The sequence below is a fragment of the Mus musculus genome, chromosome 11 (genome assembly GCF_000001635.26).
Source record: "Mus musculus strain C57BL/6J chromosome 11, GRCm38.p6 C57BL/6J".
In the NCBI taxonomy this organism is placed as follows: domain Eukaryota; kingdom Metazoa; phylum Chordata; class Mammalia; order Rodentia; family Muridae; genus Mus; species Mus musculus.
The window spans coordinates 114,684,757-114,704,970 of record NC_000077.6 but is presented as its reverse complement, the minus strand read 5'-3'; the positions used below and the strand labels follow the sequence as shown (position 1 = coordinate 114,704,970).

The window sequence follows — 20,214 nt, the reverse complement described above, 5'->3', positions numbered from 1 at the left end:
TGGGAGTGTTCTGTCATGTCTGCTGTAGCCAAAGCACCCAGAGGCTCCTAACCAACCTCCTGCCCTCTTCCTTCTTGGTATTGCCTCTCCTCGGCTGGGAAGAGCCGCCAGCTCCGAAAGCGTGTCTGTGGCTCATTACTGACTACATGGGGATGGCCAGGATGGTCAGCAGAGAGGGCACAGGTCACAGGTCAGGAGGCTCTGAGCTCGGTTCCCCAGTGCCCACCTTCCCTCCACTCAGCATGCCCCGGAATGGTCTCAGAGGCCATACTATGTCCTGTGGATGCCCTGCCTGATGGGCAGGTTGGAGGAGGGGTGATGGTGTGAATCTGGCCCCCAATGCCCTCCGAATCGGCCTCAGAGGGCAGGGTGGCAGGGGAGGAACACAAGAGCTTTACACAATGACCCCTTGACAGCTGGTGCCCTCCCCCCGCAGCTCCTCCATACCCCTCTTCCTATTAAAATGCTACAGCAGCCTCGGCTCTGTCAAAGGCCCATTCAATGCCCTCACGCCCCCCTCTCCCGCACAAGGGCCCAGAGTAAAGGAATTAGGGAACTGGCATGGCTCCCAGCTCCCTGGCATTCCACAGTACCCGGCTGCAGATAAAACGGCTGCCTATCGGTTCTTGGTTCCTTGAACGCAAGATGCTCGGTGGGAGAAGCCCCCACTGGGAGGAAGCCAGCTCCCAAGGGGCGGCTCACGGTAGCAAGCTGGACGCTATTGCTTCTTCAAAAGGCAAAGGCTGCCAGAAGCGAACCCACCCCATAGTACAGAAAGCTTCCCTGCGCCTGCAGTTGTCTCTGGAGAAGAGGCTGCCAGCCAGGCAGCTGTGCCCATCACTCTGGGGAGTGGAGCCCCTCCCCACAGTGTTTACAACCTCCAAAGGCCACCAGGATGCTTTGAGCACAGCCTGGACTTCAGCACTGTTTTTTCTGCACCAGTCCTTGTATGTGACCACAGCACAAAAATGAGAAATACCATCTCCTTTTGTTTTTATTTGCTTTGGGACAGGGGCTCAGGTAACCCTTAAACTGACAACCCCTGTGTTTCTAACGCTCCCAAGTGCTGGGAGGATAATGGGTAGTATCTCAGCCAGTTGATGCAGTGCTGAGGACTAAGCCCAGGGCTGGGTCTCTGTCAGCAAGCACCTTCCTAACTGAGCACCCCAGCCTTCTCTAGCCCCTGCTATAGTACTAGAGCTCAAGCCTACAGCTTCTTACATACTAGGTAAGCGTTCTGCCACCGAGCTTCGTTCCCAGCCCCACTCTCACGGAGGTAGATTTATTTTATGTGTATGAGGTAAAATGCATGTGTTTGTATGTTTACGTATGTGCGTGCATGTGTGCACTGCCTGTGTGTCTGGTGTCCTTGGAAGTCAGAAGAGGGCATCAGATGCCCTGGAAGTGGAGCTTTGGATGGTTGTGAGCCACCATGTGGGTACCAGGATGGGAACCAGGATCTGTAAGAGCAACAAGTATTCTTAACTGCTGAGCCAGATCTCCAGCTCCTGTTTAAAGACAGGGCCTTACTAAGTTGATCAGGCTATACTTAAACTGTAGTTCAGATGGGTCTTTAATTTGCAATCCTCCTGCCTCAGTTTCCAGAGTAACTGGGGCCATAGGTATGTATCACCAGAACAAGATCTTTAGCACTTCTGAATAAACCTCCAAGAGTGGCAGAGTCAGGTGGCACCAGAAGCCATTTATTCTGTGGACTTGAAAAAATGCCCAAGTCATCCCCAGGGGTACCAGGCCTGGTGTGGGTAGGGAAGAGCAGGTGCAGACCTCGGGGTTGGGTACAGCCCTCGAATCAGCGTGGTACCTTGGTATCACCTAGTAAAATGAGTCCTCCCCAGCACACGTGCAGTTGTATAAGCATGCGTCTTCACACAGGCACACAGCAACACACACAGAGCAAGCACCTAGAACTAGGGATTCACACTATGTCTTCCTCCACCGAGTGACTGTCCCCAGGGAACACCAAGTCCTCCTGTGTTCTGCAGATTGAGGCACACAAAGAACACACCAACACACACACACACACACACACACACACACACACACACTAAGTGAATGGTTACTCAGGCAGCTCAGCTCCAAGAGCAAATAGTTTTCAGTGGGTTTTGTTTTTGTGGTTGCTGTTTTGTTTTTACGTTCTTACATAGGAAGTCCCTCGCTTTTGCATAACATTGAGGAACCACATTCAGAAGCACGCACGCGCGCGCGCACACACACACACACACACACACACACACACACACACACGAGTATGAGGGTGACCGGGCTGCAGGAACAGAAGGTAAAAGATGTCACCTTCTATGTACCTGTGTCAGGCAGCAGGTAAAGGACAGAGCTTCAGAACCCATCCAGGGAATTCAACGCTTCAAGCCCACACAGAAGCTGCCTGGCCACCCTCAAGTTCTCTGCATGCCCAAACAAGCAGCGTGCCTCGTCTTGGCTCTGTCCCCAAAGCCCTGCAACTTTGGACAAACACCTTCCTGTCTCTGAGTCTGGACAAAGTGATCCAAGCCTCTTTAGTCCTGAGACTCTGGAATAGTGGGTAAGATACTGAGCCAAAGCCTGCCCGTCTGGGGTCTATGAAGAGGACGGGACAGGCAGATTGTCCTGATCAGACCAGTCACCCACAATCCCCTTCACTTACCACTGCTGCAGCAGCATCAGCAGCCAGAGAAGCCCAGCTGAGGATCAGGGTCAGTATTCCACAGCACAGCATGCTAGGAGAGAGGCAGACACTCTGGGATTGCAAGGTGACAGGAAGGGGTCTTTTGGACAGCAGACATCCGACCTAAATTCAACACCCATCCTCCCAGACACAGCCCTATCCTGCCATGCACAGACCCCAACCCCTACCCCCTCTCTGCTAAATCCTAGGAGAGAGCTACGGATCTCAATGCTTTGGTTGAAAAGACTCAGCTGTGACAGCACAAAGACACACAAGGGGAGGGGAGTTGGGTGCTGAGGAGGGGCAACCTGGCTACGACCACTCTCAAGGTCTGGCCATGCCCTCATCTCCCTCTGTAGGTGGGCCCCAGCCCGACTCTGGTTCAGGAGCATAATAAACAGGGCTACTCACGAGGCTAGGAGACACTTGGACCGCCTGGCCAGTCCCAGGCAGGTGACAAGGCAGATGACCAGGTCAAGGATGAAAAGCAGGAGGTAGGACAGCCACCTGAGCAGAGGCAAAGACAACATGAGGGTGGGCAGGGTAGAACTGCCCACCTGCTGCTTTTGGGAGGTCAGAACAGTCGCCCAGATCAGTGGGAGCACAGGTTGAGGGGTCCTCAGGGGCTGGAGTAACCACACCTTCAGTTATACCTGGAGGAGGCTGGACTCTCCTACCCTGTGCCTTAACCATCTGGTGGAACCTAGGCCAGTGCAGGGCACTAGAACTTTCCATCACGGTGGAAAATATCTATACCTACATTGTCTGTCTGCCACTACTCACAGCCACCTACTAAGAACCTAAAGAAAAACAGGTCTACTAAGAACCTGAGATGTAAAATATGCAAGAGAGAAAAATGAAGCCACACCTGGAATCCCAGTTCTTGAGAATTCCAGGGTAGCCTGTGCTATTTAGTAGCAAACTCATTTGTGGCCCAAAGGATATGAATATTTAGGTTTATTTAATATTATTAATTTTTATACCATTCAGGAACAAGTCCAGGATCTCATGCATGCTAACTGAGCTACATCCCAATCCTTCCGTCCAAGTTTTGGGTTTTTTTTTAAAGATTTATTTATTTATTTTATGTATAGGAGTACACTGTCACTACCTGCCACTCTCTTCAGACACAGCAGAAGCGGGCATCTGATACCATTACAGATGGTTGTGAGCCACCATGTGGTTGTTTGGAATTGAACTCGGGACCTGTGGAAGAGTGGTCAGTGCTCTGAACCATCTTGCCAGCCCATACCCACATTTTAATAAACATATGTGGCTGAAGGCCTCACAGTAGACCACACAGCTCTGTTTCTGCAGCTCCCTCCCACCAATCAGGCAGCTCCCATCTCCTCTGCTTTGTTTCTAGAACCCTCAGAGAACAGATGTAGTAAGGCCCAACATTTCAGATCGGAGAAGCCCCCTTCTTTGATGGATGCCTGTCTGTCTTCCCCAAGGCCTCCCATCTTGCCCATCTAGCCTGTGGGCAACACACAGTGTAGTATGCAGAGGTTTCTTCACCCAACATTTGTGCCAAGAGCTGAGCTTGGTGTCAGGGTGCCTGTGTGAGAGAGCTCGCTCTTGATCATCAGGGAATTCAGATGGGAGCAGGGGTTGGGATATCCTGGGGTCCCATCTAACCTCTAGGCTACCTACAGAGCTTCTAGAAAAAGTCTGTCCTATGCCAGCTAGGAACTGGCATATACCTTCTGTCGCTTTTTAAAAAGACAGGGTCTTACATATTCCAGGATGGCTTCAAACTCGCTATCGCTTTAACTTGTGGTTCTTCTTCTGCCTTTGCCTTCTGCCTTCCAAGTGCTGTGACTAGGGGCATGCACCACCCACACATCTCATGTGGTACTAAGGACTGGGCCTTGGGGTGTTAAGTAGGCCAAGATGGAACTGGTAGGAAGTGACAAGAAGCTCTGAGGAAGATGGAGCAGGCTGGAGATTCCCAGAAGCCAAATAAGATGCTGTCTTTGTGAATGGAGGTCTGCTGCTTAAAAGCAGGGGCTTAATCGAAAGTCTCGGCCCCAACCAGAGCAGCGGCTACTCCACGGCAGGTCTCTGGGATCCCAGAAATGGGGCTGCAGCTTTGGGACATGGATAGAGCTGGCTTGTCACTTGCTGGAGGTCACCCAGGAGCCAGTTTTCTTAAAAAGTCAGAGCCAAAAGAACTTTGGGATGCATCTAGTGTTGCGTCCTATGCTACAGATTGGAAGGTGGAGACCTATGGTGGCTAAGATTTCTGCAAGTTGCATGGGAACCCTATGTTTTCCTTCCTTCCAGAGACATAGGTGCCTCCTACCCCAGTTACCGTCTACAACATGGGTTCCGAGCCTCCCAACCTAAAGATCAGGTGCTCCTTCTGTCTTCTCTCCCATCTGTAGGAAATCCAGCTGCAGAAGAGCCCCCGACCCCTCCACAGCTGCGCTTTCGCAATTCCCACAGCCACTGCTATGCGTGTAAACTGTTCCTAGAAACAGCTCCTGGGCGGATGTGTTCTCCCAGAGGAGCCCCTGGGAACTGGGGGGAGGGAGTTCTCACCATGAACTTGGCTCTTTTCTGCTGAGCTAATGCTGTCGGTTCACCCCACCCCAACCCCACCACATCCGGCATCTGTAAGCCAGTATTCACATCTCAGTCCCCGGCGGGCGGTACGCCTCCGCTTCTTCTGTCCTCTGAGCTGGATGTGTCTCCCCAGTAAAGTGTTCTGATGGGAGTGGATGGCCAGCATTAACAACTGCTGGAAAGCCTTTCTGGGAAGGTTCTCCAAGAAGCCTGTGAGCTACAAACACTGGCAGAGATGGGGGCCTGGCCCTCAGCATTCGGCAGTTTCAGGGACCTGCTCAGATGATTCTTGCTCCTTAAAGTGACCTGGATTAAGAAGTGTCTTCCGATATGTAAGATCCTTACCCATTTCCACCACAGTCTTTACTACAATGCCCACCGGGTCAGCCAGATGCACTCAAGAAAAAAAAAGCCAGCCGGGCGTTGTGGCGCATGCCTTTAATCCCGGCACTTGGGAGGCAGAGGCAGGCGGATTTCTGAGTTCGAGGCCAGCTTGGTCTACAAAGTGAGTTCCAGGACAGCCATTTCTATACAGAGAAACCCTGTCTCAAAAAACAAACAAACAAACAAACAAACAAACAGCCAGGTCAACAAGGACACCCCCTCTATGGATACTCCACTCGCCCTGATGTGATTTCAAGGGCTCAGGAAGTGGACAGCCCCCACATCGAGGGGCTCGTCAGATCCTGCTGTTGAGGGTCCCGGGTGATGGCAGACCATCTCCTCAGAGCTGGCAGTTCCTTTGGGTTCCCTGGGAGGATGGCATTTTGTCCCTAAGGATCTGAGAGAAGTAACACCAAGGGTCCATTTAGAATATCTATGACATGAAGGAAATTTGATCTGCGGGATGAGGGATGGGAGCACCACCTGGATCCCAGAGCACCACCCAGAGAGCTCAGGACTGAGCGAGCATCTCCCTTTGGGAGAAAGGGAGTCTGAGGGAAGGGGCCTGCACATTTCCTCTTGACTCAGCCCAGCAGCGGCCTCCTGGGTGGGAGTTCATGATATAATAGAATACTAATCCAGAAAACCAAGAGTATATTGTGCAATGTTGGGGCAGAGGCTCTGAAGAGGGGCCAAGTTATTTGGGCGAGGAAGGGATTCAAAGAGCTGAAGCTTGTCATGCAAGTCTTGCTTATGTGTTCCATCCTGTGTCTACGATGCTGGATGCCTGACCCTTTGAGTACAATGACGTTTGTGTCACACGTGACACACACATATTACACGCGTGCATGTTACCATTTGGATGAAGGTCAACCTAGGACAGAGAGAGTTGCCTCCTTCCTTGGCTCTCAAGAGCATTCCTTCTGAAACCCTATATTCAGGAGACCCTATGTTCAGCCAGCCTGGGGGTCTATGACTTGAGTTTAGTGACTTTACCAGGGATGGGGTTACAGAGGGACAGAAACAGATGCCACAGGCCAGATGAGACAGAGATGCATTTGGTTACCTAAGTGAGGTGGAGTGGGGACGATCCTGTCAACGAAGGAGACCTAGAGTCACCTCGGAAACAAATCCCTGCACACGTCTGAGAAAGGTTTAAGAAAATTGTGTGTGTGTGTGTGTGTGTGCACACATGCACGTCACACAACGTGTAGATCACAGGAACAGCTTGCAGAAGTCAATTTTCTCCTTCTGTCATGTGGGGTCTTTGGAATTGAACTCAGGTTGTCAAACTTAGCACCAGAGGCCTCTATCAGTTTAATTATTTCGGCAGTTCAAGATTTCCTAGGTGGTGTTAATTGGGATGGTACTCTGGCTGGTCTGATGTCCACTTCACACAAGCCAGAACCATCAGAGAAGAGGGAGCTTCAGTTGAGAAAACACCTCAATAAGGTTGGGCAGTAGGCAAGCCCATAGGGCAGTGGTTCTCAACCCGTGGGTCTCGATTCCTCGGGGGGGGGGGGGGGGGGTGTCTCGTAGCAGATATCCTGCATATCAGATATTTACATTAAGATTTGTAACAGTAGCAATATTCCAGTTATGAAGTAGCAAAGAAATCATCTTATGGTTGGGGCCACCACAACATGAAGGGAATGTATTAAAAGGTTTCAGTGTGCCGGGCGTGGTGGCGCACACCTTTGATCCCAGCACTTGGGAGGCAGAGACAGGCGGATTTCTGAGTTCGAGGCCAGCCTGGTCTACAAAGTGAGCTCCAGGACAGCTAGGGCTATACAGAGAAACCCTGTCTCAAAAAAAAAAAAGAAAAAAGAAAAAAGGTTGCAGTGTTAGGAAGTGTTGGGAACCCCTATTTTAGGGCATTTTCTTAACAATCAATACGGGAGGTCCCAGCTCTTTGGGGATGGTACCACTCTTGCTTGGGTTGGTGGTCCAAGGTTCTGTAAGAAAGCAAGCTAAACAAGTCACGGGGAGCAAGCCAGTAAGCAGCACCCCTCCGTGGCCTCTGCATCAGCTTCCTGCCCTTCTTGAGTTCCTGTCCTGACTTCCTTCAACGATGAACAGTGGTGTGGAAGTGTGAGCCAAAGAAACCCTTTCATCCCCAAGTTGCTATTTGGTCATGGTGTTTCATGGAAGCAAACAGAAACACTAACTAGGACACTAAGCCAGGCGGGAAGAGCTACCGGATAGGAAGGAGGAAGCTGGACACTAGCATTCCTCATTCACTCTCTGACTATAGATGCGATGGGACCAGGGACCTCATGAGCCTGCTGCTACATCAGGATGGACCACGCTCTCAAACCGTAAGCCAGAATAAACTCCTATTCCTTCCTTAAATCTGTGCCGAGATATTTAGTCATAGCACCGAAGAAAGTACACAGTAGATGGGGTACAGGTGAGGTGGAGCCCCTCAGCCCCTCACTGTCCTAGGAGGTTACACAGTGAGGCTGGAGAGTGGGGGGTTGGATGGGTCTGCATCTGTAGCCCCACACGCCTCACCCGGTTCCTCACCTGTAGTATTCCACATAGGCAGTCTGGTGGGACAGCTTGGTCAGCTGCGTGGTGACCTCCCTCCACACGGGCAGCCCCGAGAGCTGGCTGACGACATTGCCTGCCATCTGTTGCATAAACTTCAGGGTCTGGATGTAGTCACCCCGGGCAGCAATGATCTCGCTGAGCCGGGCCAGGTGCTGTTCTAGGTCTACCTTCATCCTCTGGGTGTTTGCAGACACCTGGGGAGGTAAGGAAGAGGCTAGGAGCCTGGCCCTGGGATAGCCCTGGAAAGTCTCAGGAGGAAGAAGTGGTAATTGGCCAGCTGGGTTTGAAGGGATGGTCCATACCGACACAGACCCAAGAACTCACGAGACTCCCAGAGGAGTGGCTAAGGATAGAGATCTTGTCGCCTTCTGCCATCATGTGGGTCTAGAATGTTCCCAAAAGAGTCATGTCAAAGGCATAGGCACAAGCTTGGCAATCCTGGGAAATGGTAGGATGTTTAAGCGGTACCTAGGGCTGTACCAGGACTTCAGGTCATCGAGGAGTGCTCTTCCTCAAAGAAGGCTTTTCTTTTTCTTTCCTTCCTTTCTTTCTTGGTTTTTTTGGGACAGGGTTTTGTTTGGTTTGGTTTGGTTTTTTTTTTTTTTTTTTTTTTTTTTTTTGAGGCAGAGTTTCTCTGTGTAGCCCTGGCTGTCCTGGAACTAACTCTGTAGACCAGACTGGCCTCGAACTCAGAAATCCACCTGCCTCTGCCTCCCGAGTGCTGGGATTAAAGGCAGGCACTGCCCTGCCCACCGGGCTAACACTGGAATTCTTTCTTTCTTTGCTTCTGTATACAGTGCACTGAGCAGCCCTGCCTGTCCTGTGGGTTCACCCACCGTGGCCTCTCAATTCAAAGGCTCCAAACCAATGAGACCAACCAGCATGAGCGGAAACCTTTCAGGTTGAACCAAAACACGCCTTTTTCTTTCCCTTTCCCTCTCACTTTCATTTTAAAAACTGTCTTATTTTTGAGACGGGCAGCCCAGGCTGGACTCAGACTTGCTATGAAGTTGGGAATGGCCTTGAGCTCTTGATTCTCGGGTATCCATTTCCCAAGCGCTGGGGTTTCAGGAGTAGGAACCTTTTTTCTTTATAAGTTTGATGCTCTTGGGGGTTTGTTATAGTGTGGGAAAGCTGACCCACAGACACACACAGCCCAGTCACATTCGGCCCTCTTCTGGCTCTCATCCGGCTTTGGATCTCCAAGCCTTACTGCAGCCTGAGTTCCTCTTATCTGGAAACCCAACTTTTTTTAACAACCTAGCAGGAAACAACACAAATAATTCCAAATATAAACCCCAAGCTCCAAACTCTGAAATCCCAAACACCTTGAGCCTCCTGAATTTCAGAGAGGAAGGCTCAACCTGGACTCCAGATAGGGAACGGAAAGAATCCATTTTTCTTCCCTGAAATTTCCCCCAGGGTTTGAATCCCTTGGGATCACAACATCAAAGACTCAGAGCTCCAGGCTGCTGCCTCGTGCTTTAGTCCCAGGCACCCTACAAGAGAGGGGGTTTGTCTCCCAGCTAGAATCAGCTTGTAGTGTCCCAACCACAAGTCCATGCGGAACAAGGGGGCCTTGAAAACAGAGAACAAATGTCTTCTTCTCCCAGCCTGGCCCTGGGACAGGAGGAAACCAGTGTTTTATCTTGGGCTCATGTCCTCCACCCCGCATGATGTCTGTCCTGCTAGGTGGGTATAGAGGCACCTGTCCTTGGCTTGAACCAAAACAACATCTGTCTATGCAGACAGAAATGAAAGGAAGTGGCCGAGGGTGTCCTTGACAGCTCCTAAACAAGGGGCAAGGGGCAGCTTAACCTACAAAGGTCACTCTCACCTGGCCACACGGAGCCTGCATCATGTCGGCAGTTGAGAGACTAACAGCTTTGTTTCTGTTTTATTTGGTTTGCAGTCAGGGTCTTACTAATTGCCCAGGCTAGCCTGGAAATGGCTCTGTAGTCCTGGTAGACCTTGAATCTGAGATCACCCTGCCTCAGCCTCTGGAATAGCTGGACTAACAGGACTATGCTACCAGGGTCTGGCTTTGCTGCTTTGACACTGTTATAAACAAACCGCTGGAAGAAGGACAGGATGCCTTGTTAATCCTTCCCCAGCAGCCTTGGCTTGAGGCGGAGCCAGAAGCCATGGGTTAGGTGAGTCATGAAAACAAGGCCCTGAGGGTGGGCCAATTGGAGTGAAGAGCTGCCCAGATGAGACATAGTAAGTAATAACCCAGTTATTAAGTCATCAATTGGAAAGTAGGTTCTAATAGGATAGAGGGTAGATATCTGTCCAACTCTTATGCTGATTAAGGGTTATTGTAAATATAAAGATGGTGTCTTTTATCCAGATACTAAATGGTCAAAGGCAGGGTAGAAACCCTGGATAGGGATTAAAAATTTCTACAACATTGGCTCCCCCAGCCTGCAAGAGAAAAATCCCTGCAGAGGGGCAGAGGAGGAGGGCACAGCAACGAAGCCCATAGGAGAGAGGTCTGAGCTCGGGGAATCATGGGAACTTCACATCAATCTTGCGGCTTTTCATGCCTTCCCTACAGGGTGACTTCCTGATTCTAGAACAAACCATGGCTCCCTGTTTCCGTGGGTGTCAGCACCTCTTCCGTTTTCTGGCTTTTGTTGGGTTCTTAGGAGGTAGTGACAGATTCAGAGACACCAAGACAGAGACAGATATGACTGGGCTTGCTGGCTCGTGCCTGTAGAATCCTAATAATTGGGAGGCTGAGGCAGGAGGATTACCTTGAAGTCAAGACCAGACTGGGCCACAGATGAGCTCTTGTCTCAAAAAAAACAAAACAAAACAAAACAAAACAAAACCAAAAAACAAACCAAAAAACCAAAAACCAAAACAAACAAAAATAAAAGTCCTCCCTTTCCTGGAGGTGGAGGGGCACACAGCTTTGGGAGGCAGAGGCAGGTGAATCTCTGCAGAATGAGTTATAGGACAGCTAGGACTACACAGAAAAAAAAAAATGTCTCAAAAAACGAAAACCAACAAAACAAAAGGAAAAGAGGAGCCGAGAATGAGCATGTAGCTCATTTGATAGAATGCTTGGCCAGCCGGCACGAGGTCCTGACTTAGAGCCAAGGCATCCAACACATTGGGCATTGTATTGAACACTGTAGTCCCAGCGCTCAGCAGCAGGACCAAGAGTTCAAGGTCATCCCTTGGCTATACTGGGAGCCAGCCTGAGCTATCTGTGACTCAAAAAACAAACATGAAGAAAATAAGTGCCTCCCACAAACAAACAAAACCCCAAGGAAAAAAACACAGAGAATTTAAGATTGTAAGGAATAGCCAGGTGTGGCGGCTCACAGCCTGGGCTATACACACAGCCTGGGCTACACAACACAGGATGCGCTACACTTAGAATTCCAGGACAGCCAGAGCTCGTAGAGAGACCCTTCCTGTGCTGAAAAACCAAAACAACAAAAATTAGAGAAGAATAGGCCAGGCATGGTGTCCAAGGCCTGGATTCTGAAAGCTCAGGAGGTTGAGGCTAGAGGATCAGGTTCTAAGATAGTCTGGGTCACATCGTAGAACCTTGAACTAGAGAAAAAAAGAAGAGAAACAAAGCCACAAGACAAAAAACATCTGTCAAGTCCATTTTCTTTTTTTTCTTTCTGGTATTGTTTCATGGGAAGAGATGATAGATACATGCTAGGTAGACAGACAGACAGACAGGTGTTAGAGCACATCACAACAAGGGCCTCCCTGTAGCTCTGTGCTTGCTCACATGGGTCCTAGTCTTTGCCCTTCAAGAAGACAGGTGTGATGCCCCGGAGATGGGCTGTGGCTTTCTCTTGGGAGCTGAAGATGAAGGAAACAGCTCAGCTCTTCCACCAGGTGGGCACCCAGGCCAGAGAGAAGGAAGGTCTTTAAGGACAAGGGTGTAGCTTTCAAATTGCGGTCCCCAGGCAAGCAGCATCGCTAAGGATCTCATTACAAATGCAAATTTTCAGCTTGCCTCAGAAGATGAACTGGAGCCCAGCAGGGCGGGCCTGGCGCCCCGGGGGCTAACAAGCTCTCAGGGAGATTCTGACCTCTGGGAGGGATCACCAGGTCCTGGGTGTGGGTGGACCGGGTCAAGAGGAACACTGGCTCAGATTCAGGGAGGTAGTAGGGAGGAAAAGGACCCAAGGACTGGGCTTTGTGTTCTTCCTCCCTCAGTTTCTCCACCCAGCAGTTTCCCACAGGCCTACTATGGGCTCAGGATGGTGGGGGTCTCTAGCCAAGAGAGGAGCATACAGAGGGTCCTTGGTCTTTGTGTTTAGGGGCAGCCCTGGAAGGGTCTCTTAGTTGACCATGGCTGCTACATCTGGGCTCCATCAGGGCCTGGCTTTATGATCTGGGCTGTTGGATGAGTCTCCATCCTGACTCTGCCACCCACAGCCTCCCACAACCTGAGCACCTCCACTTCATGGTGATTGCAGTAATTATTATAATGACGCCATTATCTTAATTCCTGAGGGAGAGAGCACTCTATAGTTTACCCGGCACTTTCTCCGGTGGTAATTCACCTGATGCCATTTAGCCATTTACCTGCAATTTGGACCCCACCCCTTGGATGAGGGGGGAAGGCCCTATAAAGGATCTATCATCTTCCTGCAGGCCTCAGGCCAGAGACTGTCAGGTACCCATCTTGAGGCCTTCCCCACCCTCTTAGATAAAAAGGGCAGATGCTACCATAGCAGGCAGCCCCACCAAGGAGCCCCAGGACAATTATCTTACGTTGCAGCAACAGCCAGATGGTAAGGGGCTGTCTCCAGGGACAGGGTGAGGGTAAGGTCACACAGCCAAGTGTTCAAACCTGGCTCAGGAGGGCAGGGAGCCTAGAGCTGGTTCCTAGATACCAGCAAGTTCCTCCCCAGAGATAAAGACTAGAGTTTTCCCAACAGTGAAGGTCATAGCTTTGGGGCTTTCCAGCATGCGGGCTTCTCCCACTTCCAAGGCCGATGGTGGCTAGGGACAGAGAGACAGGGTAATACCAAATAAACAGAAGGTGTCCTTGGGGACTTGGCCCCCATCAGGACAGAGTTCCCAGGGACCAGCTCCCACAAATCCTGAGCAGTGCACATCTGAAGCACCACAGCCTGTGTTTTTTTTTTTTTTTTTTTTTTAGGTGAGAGTTCCTGTCCCTGCCCCACCCCCAGGAGCTGATGGAAGGATTAGATCCCCAGAGGAGCTCAAAGGAGCATGTTGGGGGGTGGGGGCGGGGGTCAGATGATGTTGAGTCCTCCCTTGGGAGGACGCCAGGTCACCAGTTCCTCGAGTTAGGGCTGGCAAATCAAATGTGCCTTTTGCTGGGACCTGTGCTATTCTGGAGGGACCTGGTCCAGAGAGGGTCAGATGCCCAAGGACTCGTTTCCCTGAAATATGCATCTGGTCTTCCCCCACCAGAGTCCTCAGGAGGCACCAGAAGCTGTCACGGGATCACCTTAAAAATCAGCAGGAAAGACTAGCTAGCACTCTGCAAAGGTGACAGGCAGGTAGGGGCCAGGGGTGAAGAGATGAGCCCAGAGATAGTGCCACTGGTCCCACGGTCCCGACACACAGCTGGGTTTATGAGGCTTCTTCCCAGCCCTGTATGTGTGGGGGGGTGGGGTGGGGGTGGGGCAGGGCTGAGGGGCTCTTCTACTGTTTCTACAGACTTTTTAAAATCACTTACAAAATTATTTTTTGGCAGACCCTGTTACCACCATGCTCGGTCTCTAGGTTCTCTCCTTTCGATATATGGATCAGAACTCTATTCAAAGCACTTAGAGCTAACATTAAAAAAAAAAATCCATGTTCAGGATTGAGGATATAGCTCAACTGGTAGAGCGACTGCCTAGTATGTATAAAGCTTGAGGTTCAAACGTATACAAGGCATAGGGGTGCACACACGCACATAAGCATCAGGTCGTCCTCGAAGTAATAGAGGGCTCAAGACATACAGACCCTGTCTCAACCAACCCATGCCCAGCACACTAGGGTGGCAGTGTTTCCACCCTGGGTACACAGAGGCAGGAACATCATGGAAAGCTCCAGGTGAGTCTGGCCTATACAGTGGGTGCCGGGCTAGTCAGGGCTACACAGCGAGACCTCTCGCTTTAAACACAATCACAACAGAACAACTCCAGAACCCATGTCCGAGGTCTGCTTCAGGGATGGGTAAGGTCTCAGATGTTCTGCAGACCAAAGGGGGTCGGTCTGATGGGGCCGAGCTGCCCTGAAACCTCCCTATGTCTGGGACATAGAAACTGTGTTTGCCTTTGGCAGGGCAACGGCTCAGAAGGCGGCCCGGCCCACAGCGCCCATCACACAACTCGACAGGGTGCAGCTGGGCTCCTGAGATCTGACTGGTACCCTTGTTCCGGCCTTGCTGATCTCATGGGCTGTGCCTGTGCCCAGCCACCTGCCCACAATCCTTACCAGCTCATCCATTCCAGAGAAGGTGTGGTTCGCGTTGTCCAGGGAGTAGATCAGCTGATGCATCCCATCGTTGGTCTCGCTGTTTCCATAGAAACCAACGCCCACCGCAGCACTACGGGCAAAACCCCAAAGAAAGGTTAGGGGTGATACCCAGAAGAGAATACACTTGCTGCTTTGTGTGTAGCGTGTGCTCATATGTGTATATGCACGTGTGCACGTGCACAAGGGGGACAGAAGATGATGCTGGGTGCTTTCATCTGTCACTCTGTGCTATTCCCTTGGGACGAAGTCTTCAGTGAACCTGGAGTTCGGTGAAATGGTTAGTCTGGCAAGGGAACCTCAGCTTTATGCCTGGCTCTGGCCTCCATCCCTAGCACTGGGATTGCAGATGTGTGGGCTTTGTCCGTGGGTTCTGGGAATCCAAACTCACGTAGGTCCTCATGTCTGTCCAGCAAACACTTTCTTCTGGATTTCCCATAAGTACTGTCAATCGTTCTATGTGCTGAGGACTGAACCCAGGACTACAGGCCTGCTAGGCAAACAATCTGCTCCTGAGATCCAGTCCCAACCTTGCATTTATCTTCAAAAAAAAAAAGTTTCTATACCCAGGTGGTGGTGCATGCCTTTAGTCCCAGCACTTGGGAGTTCGAGGCCAGCCTGGTATACATAGTGAGTGCTAAGGGAGACGGCCAGGGCTATTACACGGACAGATGGACAGACAGACAGACAGACAGACAAATACATTTTCAGGGTTGTAGAGATGGCTCAGTGTTAAGGACACTGGCTGCTCTTTCTGAGGTCCCTGGTTGTTTCCAGCACTGAGACCGCACTCCACAACCATCATAAACTGGTTCCAGAGGGATCGATCTGCCTTCCTCTTCTGGTCTCTAAAGGCACTGTATACACACAGTGCCTAGACATGCATACAGACAAACCACCCATACGCATAAAATAAAGATAAATAAATTTGGGGCTGGCGAGATGGCTCAGCTAGTAAGAGCACTGACTGTTCTTCCGAAGTCCTGAGTTCAAATCCCAGCAACCACATGGTGGCTCACAACCACCTGCAATGAGATCTGACACCCTCTTCTGGCACGTCTGAAGACAACTACAGTGTACATATGTATAATAATAAACCTTTGGGCCGACCGAAGCGAGCTGAGGTCCTCAATTCAGTTCCCAACAACCACATGAAGGCTCACAACCATATGTACAGCTACAGTGTACTCATATACAGAAAATAAATAAATAAATCTTTAACAAACGAACAAACAAAAAGATAAATAAATTAAAAAAAATAATTTTTTGAGTGGCTTTAGGCTCATAGCAGGTACAGAATTCCTCTATTTGTGTACAGTCCTCAGTATGACTGACCTCCTTTATGAAGGACTCCTGGCTATGACTGGTAACCCAGTAGGAACATGGGTATCATCCAAGGCCCAGTGTGCACAGTGGTCACTCTTGGTTAAAATTCTAGAGGTTTGGACACGCAGTGTCTGATATTCACCATCACAGCAGACCCTGCTCTAAAACCCCTGTACTCTGCCTACTACTGTCCCCCCACCCCACCCCCCCCCCCACCCCCCCGGCTCTGGCCCTGGGCCTTATAGTCTCCATGGCCTTTTCTAAAATGTATTCTGATTCGGTGGCTCTGGTGGAGTCCTGAGATCTGATTTGACACAGTCGGTGCCAACCTTCAGGGCTCTCCTGACATGGTTAAGAACCTCAGACTAGGGCTGGGGAGATAGCCCAATGGTTAAGAGCACTGACTGCTCTTCCAAAGGTCCTGAGTTCAATTCCCCACAACCACATGGTGGCTCATAACCATCTGTAATGAGATCTGATGCCCTCTTCTGGTGTGTGTCTGTAGACAGCTACAGTGTACTCATATAAATAAAATAAATAAATCTTAAAAAAATAACCTCAGACTATCACACCCCATTTTCTCTAAATATTCCTGATCTAGTCCTCTACTGTGAAGTTTTAGCTTCAGGCAAGTTCCCTCTTAGGGAGCTGAAAGGACACCTGCCTGCCTCATTTAACCTAGAACCTGCTGGGTCCTGATTCAGCTTTCAGGTGGCTGGAACAAGTCTCCAATTCTGCCACAAACTGCATCTGATAGCCCTAAGTGCCCCCTTTGTCACTTCCTGCCTTCTGTTCTTGAGACAGACACACGAGACAGGGTCTCATGTATCCCCAGCTGGGCCTGATGCTCCCCATATAGCTAAGGATGACCCTGACTCCACATCTCCCTGGGATTGCAGGCCTGCGGCACCATGCCTGGTTTCCAATGTTACCCTTTAGTTGGGACTGAGCAGTGCGTGGAGCTGTGCTGTGTGTGTATGTGTGTTCTCTCTCTCTCTCTCTCTCTCTCTCTCTCTCTCTCTCAGACCATTACCCCACTGGCCTGCCCTCGTGTCCTTACTGACGTCATAGTCAGTAAACATCCCCTCCCAGGTTTTTCTCCTCGGAAACTGTCATCTGTCAAGCTCAGTCTATCCTTTTTCCTATTGATTTTAACCAAAAGCCAAACTTGAAATCCATCTGTATGAAATTTCATGCTTGGCTTGACTCCAACATTCCAGCCTGGGTAAATCATCTGCAACCTTGACTCTGTCATCCTTCATAGCCTATGTGGTCCACCCCTCTGGGGATCACGAGGCCAATCAACCAGCTTCCCGAGTTTTCATCCACACCACTAACTCGGGAAAAGGGAAGTGTGAGAGGGCACACTAACACACACACACACACACACACACACACCCCACAGATGCCCGCCCGCCCTCCCTCCCTCTCTCCCTCCCTCTCCCCTCCCCTCCTCCCTCCCTCCTTGAGACAGTTGTAGCTTGGTTGTCCTGGAACTCACCATGCTCAGTTCCAGTCAGTATTGTTATCGTTCAAGCAATATCAGCACCCACCTTCTGAGTCACTCTGCCATACCATCACTTCACCCATCCCTCTCCAGAGTGTCACTGGAGGTGTCATGTGACAAATCATTAACTCGGGAAAAACGTGCTTTTTTTTTTTTGTTTTGTTCTTTCTTCCGAGACAGGGTTTCTCTGTGTAGCCCTGACTGTCATAGAATGTAGACCAGGCTGGCCTCGAACTCAGAAATCCGCCTGCCTATGCCTCCCGAGTGCTGGGATTAAAGGCTTGTGCCACCACGCCCGGCTAAATAAATCTTTAAAAAAAAAAAAAAAAGAGTAAGGTGACCCTTCTGCAGACTGGAACCAAAGACCAGTCCTTCAGACAAGTAGCAAGGGACTCTTACCCTAGAGGGTAGCCACACCCTTCAACATCTCCAGGGGGCACTAACTGCAGCACACAGAGCTAGCATGCTCATGGCTGGGTGCTGGGTGGGTGGGGCTCTCACACAGTGCTGTGAACCCTCATCCCTCAGTCAGGGTGCAAGGGAAGATCTACCTAAAGCTCCTGATCCCCCAAGACGAGGAAGCAACTGGGGCCAACTTCTGATCTCGCAGATCCAGGGTGGCAGTGGAAGGGGATAGTGGTATAGAGAAAAGAAATGCCCACTATCCACCTGGTCAATTGAAGAGAGACCCATTTGGCTGCCGGGCCTGGCCCTGGCCTCATAGAAGGGTTGGGGGTCCACTATGCTGACCCACATCACCACACTAGAGACAGATTCCCCATGCTTGGGCGACGGACAGGTTGCTCATCCAGGTGTTAGCTTGGAGTGAACGTGGCTAGACACTGATGAGACGCAGAGGCATGAGGGGTTTCCTGGCCATAGGTTAGCTTTCCCTGTACATAGGACACTCACCAGCAGAGGAGCCCAGCCACCACCGCCGTCCAGGTCACGCAGCATGATTCCTGCTGCTTGGTCTGCACCGTGTGGTCCCGCCGGCAGCAGCATGTGCACACCAGGTAGACGGTGAGGAAGATGAGATTCAGGCCCAGGCCAATGGCAGCCAACACCCCCAGGAAGAGCAGCGACTGTAAGAGAGACAGGCTGTGTCAGCTCTGGCCCAGCAAGGGGTGGGGAGTGGGGTCCTCCGAACCATACAGCATCCTTATGCCCAGCCCTCTAGACAGACAGCCTGCCCTACATTTGGGTGCCAGGGTGGAGATGGCAGAGAAGCAGACAAGCTGGGCATGGGAAGGGTTGGTGGGAGAAAGGGGAAGGAAGGGGGAGGGACAGCTGTCGGGGTGATTCGCGTTATCAAGCTTAGCGGGATCTAGAATCTGCTAGAAGACAAATCTCCGGATACCATGTGTGAGAGACTCTAGTTTAACAAAAGCGAGGAGATCCACCGGAAATGTAGGAGGGGTCATCACTGTCTAGAGCTCTATACAAAAGAGACAGGCGGCAGCCGAGGAACAGCACTCAGCCCTGTTTTCCCGACTGCAGGTGCTGTGTGACCAATGGCTTCACAAGCCACCACCATGATGGACGGTGTCCCCTAAGACTGCAAGCCGAAACGGTCGCTTCCCTCTTCAAGCTTCTTTTGCTAGGAATCTTATGGCAGCCACGACAAAAATAACTAATCCAGCGATGTAGCATGGCTAAGCCCAGGTTTCTGGCTGAAGATGCAGTCCAGGCCAGGCCTGATGATGACAAGCCCTGAGCCATTCAGGAAAGTGAGGAAGACCTGCTGGCTGCAAACAGGGCTGGAAAGAGACAGAGCCTGGCAGTGAGACTAAACTTAGGGACCAGGTGACACTAAGCTAAGGCTGCAGAGGATCATGGGTGCTGCCATACCTAGGTCTCACCATACTAGAGCAATCTGGTTATGCCAAAATGGAATGTGTCTTTTCTGGGTGCTGGGGCTCTCTGGAGTCCTTAGAAGCCAGTTCTGTGCTCAAGGGTGGGTAGAGAGGAGACAGGGTAGATAATCTTTGGTGTCCTCCTTGCTGCATCTTGCCAGGGAAAGCTGACCCACAATGCCATTGGTAGCAAGCAGGGCAGACTGTTGAGGGTGTGTGTGTGTGTGTGTGTGTGTGTGTGTGTGTGTGTGTGTGCGCGCGCGCGTGCGTATACTTTGTTAGGCCCTCCTAGTAGGTCAGAGTTTTCAAAGGGAGCTGTTGTCTGTCGGGAGGCCCAGGTGTCCCCCTCCACTGTATCTTCAAATCCCTTGATTTGGCCAGATGGACACCAGATGGCCCCGGGATCAGTGGCCGTCAGCCAGGGCTGGACCTGGCTCTACGTCAGGCTCCTGAGCTGACAGCCTCCTGGCTTCCCATGAGGCCTCAGTGTTGCCCTCACCCAAAGTCCAGTGTCCCAGGGGGTGGGGGAGGGGGTAGCTCTACCTGGTTCTTTGGTTAGGGAACCTGTGTGGGTGGTAGTGATCTGGTGATGGCCACAGGACACCAAGGTCTGAGAGAAAATACGGTGTTTGCAGGGTGAGCTCAGGGTGGTGACTTGCAGCGCAGAGGCTGGTGGCTGCAGACTGGGTAGACTGTATGCAGATGACCCCTGTGGGTGGCTGTTCAGCTGCCTACTATGTGAGGATGCAGGCAGCCTGTGGGGCCTCTGACATGGGCTGTCCTGATGCGAACCCTGATTGGACAGGCGTCTCAGTCTTAGGGACAAATCTGGAAGTGACAGGTCAGCTGAGGGGACATGTGAGATG

General features: G+C 51.0%; 1 protein-coding gene across 1 annotated transcript in view; it reads right to left on the bottom strand.

Moving 5' to 3' along the window:
- Positions 1-20,214, bottom strand: part of Ttyh2 (tweety family member 2) — a 45,517-nt gene that overhangs the window by 16,014 nt on the left and 9,289 nt on the right. Inside the window, exons 2-6 of the mRNA NM_053273.2 lie at positions 18,405-18,577; positions 14,621-14,732; positions 8,162-8,382; positions 3,095-3,190; positions 2,663-2,735 (exon numbers count right to left, since the gene is read on the bottom strand). Coding sequence (NP_444503.2) covers positions 2,663-2,735; positions 3,095-3,190; positions 8,162-8,382; positions 14,621-14,732; positions 18,405-18,577 — 675 coding nt within the window. The remainder of the gene's footprint in view (positions 1-2,662; positions 2,736-3,094; positions 3,191-8,161; positions 8,383-14,620; positions 14,733-18,404; positions 18,578-20,214) is intronic.